The sequence below is a fragment of the Poecilia mexicana genome, unplaced genomic scaffold (assembly GCF_051168715.1).
Source record: "Poecilia mexicana isolate PSO_F unplaced genomic scaffold, ASM5116871v1 scaffold_23, whole genome shotgun sequence".
NCBI classification, from domain to species: Eukaryota; Metazoa; Chordata; class Actinopteri; order Cyprinodontiformes; family Poeciliidae; genus Poecilia; species Poecilia mexicana.
The window spans coordinates 1,694,987-1,701,149 of NW_028263392.1; the positions used below are offsets into that span (position 1 = coordinate 1,694,987).

The 6,163-nt window shown below is 41.0% G+C and overlaps 1 protein-coding gene across 1 annotated transcript in view; it reads left to right on the forward strand.

Annotated features, from left to right (window-relative positions):
• syn3 (synapsin III) overlaps positions 1-6,114 on the forward strand; it is a 33,884-nt gene extending 27,770 nt beyond the window's left edge. The window contains exons 4-5 of the mRNA XM_015004032.2: positions 4,714-4,870; positions 6,010-6,114. Coding sequence (XP_014859518.2) covers positions 4,714-4,870; positions 6,010-6,114 — 262 coding nt within the window. The remainder of the gene's footprint in view (positions 1-4,713; positions 4,871-6,009) is intronic.
• Positions 6,115-6,163: the final 49 nt, after the last annotated feature.

Consider the following 6,163-nt stretch of genomic DNA (forward strand, 5'->3'; position numbering starts at 1 on the left):
AAGAAGAATGCACAACAAACAATTAGCCAGCACTGATCGGTGTCTCTCACTTGATTGGTAAACCTTTAACGAGGAAGTGGTTTGCTAAGATAATTGAACCATAAGTATCATGGGCTGTCACCAGATCCCCAAACTAAAAATGGGGGAGAGGGGATGAAATGTGAGGCGAAAGTTGTAAAACTGTCAGGAACATTCTCTTTACTGCTCTTAGAGGGCTTAATTAATGCTGCTGCAGCACACGTTACGGCGCCCGCGAGGACCCTAACACCCGCAATAATAGTGAAAGTCAAAAAATCTAACTTCCTTTTAGTAGGTTCAGCTGGGTTTTTATGTGAGGGTCTGATGATTAAGCCAACAGACGATTATTGTAATGACCTTTATGAACATCGTTAACCCATTCAGCCCACACTGGTAGTGCACTGGTTTTCATTACATGTTTGCATTACATGTGTTACTCGACTGCCAAACCGATCATTGTGATAATCTTAATGTAGAATGCATTAACATGCTCCCCTCAGGGGGCTGTTGCAGAACCAGAGGGGTAAACATGAGCTGTCCAGCAGAACCACCTTAGAGACTAAAACTGGTCAGTAAATCATCAGGAACCATGTTGGCTTTGGTGAGCAACTTCCATTTACTAGGCAACGGTCAATGAGAGATTTTAGCAGAGACTCTCATAGTTGGGTAAGTCTTTGTGCTAGTTGGAGTATGATTCATTCGAGGGAAAATTTCTGAAAGCTGAAAGGACTTCAGCTTTCCCAGCATTCTTGTCAATACAACATTGTTTCGTAATAGTGAAAAAGAGCTGCTGGACATGCTTACGAAATGTAATGCCTTGCTGCCGATCATTTGGTTGCCTCAGGAATTCTTCTGCTCTCAATCATTTCTTTTTCTACATAATATATCTTATAATGATTTGCTATAGTCTGAAGGAATCAATCCGAAAAATCACAACTCCATAGAAAGATAAGTTATTTCAAAAAGTCGTCTCATTTGAGGAAATTTCCCCTTGAAAGGGGAATGATCAGACTGAAACGAAATTGAGTTTGAGTCTTTCTTCTTGTGTAATGCTAAGGCACAAGTGGTATAAATATTTTCTTCAAAGTACTGACCTTTAAAGTCCAAAAAGTCTCAAAACAAACCTAGATGTTATTTTGGTGTCATGCAGCGGCATCTGTTCTTGTTAACAGGAAAGCAGAGAGTTTTCTCTGTAAGGTGCATTTCCCTGTGACGGCATAGAGCCCCCGCAGCACAATGCAGCATTGTGTATCCACCCTGGACTGAGCCTCGGTATGTACTGTTTGACATTTGTGGCATTCCCACTGAGTTTTACCGCGATTAGTCTTATCAACGTGAGACAGGCTGATGGAGGAAGATAAGGCCTTCATCAGCTTTTGAGACAAGCACAGGGCCTTTATGGAGAAAAATGCTCTCTGGAACACACATATTCCTTCAGAGCTTATTAGAAGGTCAGAGATTCTTCATGATAATGGGATCTGGAGACCAAATGGCAGCGCATTGTCCCAAGTATGAATAGCTTCCAGTCTAAGGAATGTTGATTAAAAAAAAACATACAACATCATCTTTTGGCACTAATTTTACTGTAGAAAAGTCACAGACATGTCAGTCCTGGGGTATGTTCATAGTTGTTCCTTCTCTTCTTTTCTTCACATTTTTCACTTCTGATACCGATATCTGAGATTTAGTATCGGCTGATACCGATCCGGTACAGAAGAACCTATGTACTGACTTGAAACATTTCTTCGTTTTATTTTTTATTTTTAAACACAGACATAAATGTACCAAATTACAAATTAATTTGATAACTCTGCAACAGTACAGCACACTTAAATACAACAATAGCTTCACAACTTTGGTCCAACATATAAAAACAACACAGCTTGAATTTGTTCAATCAGTGCAGTTAGGTGTAGAACAGCTGATGTAAAAATAAATAATGTAGAAACTGAAAATGGCAAAAACAACAATGTTGAATACCTTGGTAAAACATGAAAACAATAAACTGCAACAAACCTTCTTTCAAATGGTTCAGAAAGAGCAAATATGAATGATGACAATGTAAAATATAATGAGACACAGAGAGCGTTATACATGGGACACATGTTGCTTGTGTCCCATGTGGCTTGTAGAGAAGTACTAACAGGACTACGTCTGAATCTCTTTCAAGGATCAGTAGCGGTTTTTCTTTTACACGGCCAAACTTCTGTAGCGTTGTCCTGTCAACAGATTCTCCCACCTGAGCTGCACATCTCTACAGCTTCTCCAGAGCTACCCTGGGCCTCTCTGCTGCCTCTCTGATTAATGCTTCCCTGAATCAGCCTTTCAGTTTGGCGACATGAGAAGGAGAGCCAGCATGACCTTTGCTCAGCCAGTTAATTAATCCCCAAAGAGAGATGACATAACCTGCTCATCTCATCAGTTCATGAAATCTAAGGAAAGCAAAACGGAAAACAAGTTATTGAAGGAAAAAAAAAACAAAAGTATGCGAGTCTAATTTTATTCTAATAAATGTGAAACGGTTGAGGACTTCAGGTTCTTCATGAAACACTTGGATTCACTCCCAGAACAGTTTGTAAAGGAAGGATCAGGCTAATTGGATCGATGAGAAGTTCTTCACCTATTCAGCCCGACAGTCTGAGACTAATGAAGCTCATGACCATCGACACACACACACACACACACACACACATACACGCGCACACACACACACACACACACACACACCCCAGCCGGTGTGTGTTCATATGCTGACAGAGTTTGAGAAGTGCTGGAGACTTCTGTCCCCAACACAGTCAGGTCGCAATGGGATGTTTCACTAAGGAAAGATGTCACTCATGATGACTGCATACTAAAATGCATCCAGTCTGTCATTTATTGTAGGAAACTGTAAGCAGCTCTGAGGTTTCAACATATAAATGATCTGGTCTGTTCCACCTTCCGATTAACAGAAACGTTAATCAGCAAATATGATCCAGCTGAGTGGATTCTTCCTGATTTCTTAGGACTTTAGAGGAACATGATCTGCACAATGCCAAAGATGAACAATATCAGCAATGGACCTGCTGCTGCCAAACAACATGGGAAGGGTTGGAAGGTTACTTCCAAAGAATCTGAGGTCCAGATTGATAAAAATTCAGTCAGAAGTCAGACTGCTGTAAATGTCAGAGAAATTGCAAATGAAAACAAAAGCTCCATCCCATTCTTCAGTTAGCATGTTCAGTGTTGAAGTTCATAATAGAACCACCATTGAAAAAACGTTTGAACCAGTACAGTTTGTTTGAACAGGCTACTGGTAGTAAGCCTTGTATTAAAATAAACGTGGATGCAAAAAGAAATGCAGCACATCAACACAAACGGCACACCAACTGTCAGGCATCATTGTGGACGGATGAGGATTTGGTCTGGGACTTGTTCTCTTTAAGTTGATCATAAACTGAGTTGCACAAAAGTATTTTAGGTTCGGTGACGGTGTGAACACGGATCCTGTTCAGCGTATGTTTCTGGCAGTGTTGCTTCATGTTGTCTTTGGTGATCAGCCAGAGATCAAGTTGACTTTTCACAACTTCAGTCTAGGTTTTAATAAAACATGACATTCTTAACTTTTTGAATGAACACAGTAGTTGTACCAATGTAATTTGATGCATTTTTAAAATCTTTTTTTTTTTTTAACGTCAGTCGGACTTAAGTAATTTGAGGACAACGAGACGAGTCCTGGTGTCTCTTTGTTGTTCTGTACCTTTTGTACTTTTGGTTGATTTTCACCCAGACTCATTGTGCCAGCCTTTTATCAATACCTAACTCAAAATGGGGTTAGGGTGCAACCAGGTGCTATTATTTAAACAGATAATGTCAGTTTATGTTATCCTCTAAGTTTATTCCAAATTCACAAAAAGCCTTTAGTGGAGTCTGGGAGTCTTACATTGCCGCTATAACAAACAAGCATAGATTTTCAGTTTGTTTTTTGCTAACTGTAGCATAACCGTAACCACCTATGCGATGAAGATTCACACCAGCCTTGTTTAGTCCGCTTCAATCAAACTCTGGTTTATTTGCCTAGAAAGATCAGTTTGTTTGGGGAGGTGTGGATGCCCAACCTCACCAAAAAAGCAAACTCTGGTCTGACTAAAAACCGGCTTGGTTGAAGTGAATGCAGTTTGAATGTGTATGTGAACGCCGAGCAGACTGGAGATCACTCCAGAAGCAGGCTGCGGACAACAGTGCAGGGCATTCTGGGTGAATACAATCAAAACAATCTTCTGAGTCTAGCGGTAGTGAGAGAAATGGCTTTTGGTCCTTCAACCGTTAAAATCTCACACTACTCCATTTTTGTTTAAATCTCTTGAAGAAGGAGGTTGAGCTCTGTGTCTCCAGAGGTTTTTATGTTGCTTCCTTCAACGTAGCAAATGTTGCAATTTCTGTGCCCAGTCGAACCCAGTCTACCAGACTATCAGGTGTTCAGACGTCCTTATAGACAAATAAAAACTAGTCCTTCAGAGAGTTTCTGACATAGCGCTCTTCTGTCCACCACCCACCTCAAGAAATTCTCACAACTCTTTGCCATCTGGTTTTGAAATCTGCCATCCGATCAGTTGAGCCAAATGGTTTTTCCTGGATGCTGAGGCCTTTCACCTAATGCATTTTAAATTTGACCAATCTGTACACGTTCATGGTTCCTTTGATGTCTGTCTGCAGGTCTTTTAAGCCAGACTTCGTCCTGATTCGCCAACACGCCTACAGCATGATTCCTGGCGAGGACTTCAGGAATGTTGTGATCGGCCTGCATTTCGGTGGCGTGCCGAGTGTCAACTCCCTCTTCTCTCTATATAATTTCTGCAGCAAACCTTGGGTGGTAAGCAGTCTTAAACAGCTCTCCCTGCTCTGCTTTAACCTCCATAGGGTGCTCAGACTTACCCTCTCAGCAGCTGCCTCTGGCTGATTTATAAGGGCCATTACATGGAGCAGGAACACCTGTGCCTGGAGCAGGAGGTCTTTGTCACTGTACTTATTAGTAGCTTTGTAGGAAATGAAAAGCCAGAAATCTCCAGTGAAAAACATGTAAATGCTTAGCTCTGTGTGGCTTCATGAATGCGGTGTTGTCAGGTACAATTTGAGTTTAAAGTATGTTTCACCAGGACTGACACTTTTATGCTGTTTGGTCTGTAGAGGTACTTTTGCTTCCCGTGGTGGTCAAATCACTGCATAGTATCCCTAGAGTCTGGATCTGCCCGTACAAATCAATTACAATGAAAGATAAGTTCAACTCACTGTCTGTGTGGCGCCCAGTGTTTCTAGAAGGGATCATGGATGTTGCCTTAACACGCTGTTTGAACAACGGCTGGTAGAACCAGCTCTGACTGGGTGGATCTCAACCGTTTCAGTCCCATTTCCTTAAATTTCCAGACAATGAAAAGCTTTTATCCCAGTGCCAGACGGTAACTTCAAGATGAGCCATCAACCAGCTGACATCCTAATCATAAATGTCCTTAAGTATAGAGCGCTAGCTCCATTGCTGTCTTACAGATTTCTGTTCCTAAATTTTTTTGTCACTCTTAGATCATCATGCTAATTTTATATCCATTAACCTTCCTGCGGTCGTAAGAGACTGGGTCATTTGGACCCTGCGTGCGGTCTGGCAGGGTCGCATTGACCCCATGTTTTACAAGTTTTTTTGTTTTTGTGGTTTCGGGAACCAACTGCCGCACTCGTCCTGAGGGTCACCAAGACTGCAGGAGAGTGATAGAAAACCTTAGTAAAATACTCAATGCAATTTTGAACTGGTTATTTGAGTAGTTTTTTCACCTTATTAATGAAATCATCTAATTTTGGACTTATTCATGTTATCTCCGTCTGACTTTAAAGTTTTTTTTCATTAAAAAACAATATTTAAGGGTGAAGAAAGCTAAATTAAGAGAAATTTCTAAATGCTTTTTCATACAGCTGCAGGTTCTACCCAACACCTTTTGTCCTCTTGTTTATTTCTCTTCACAGTTTTCTCAAATGATTAAGCTCTACCACTCCCTCGGCCCTGAGAAGTTCCCCCTAAATGAACAAACCTTCTACCCAAACCACACACAAATGGTGAGTGATTTCTGAAGTTATTCCTTAGAAAACCACCTGAAACGCACAAGAGATCACAAAAAGC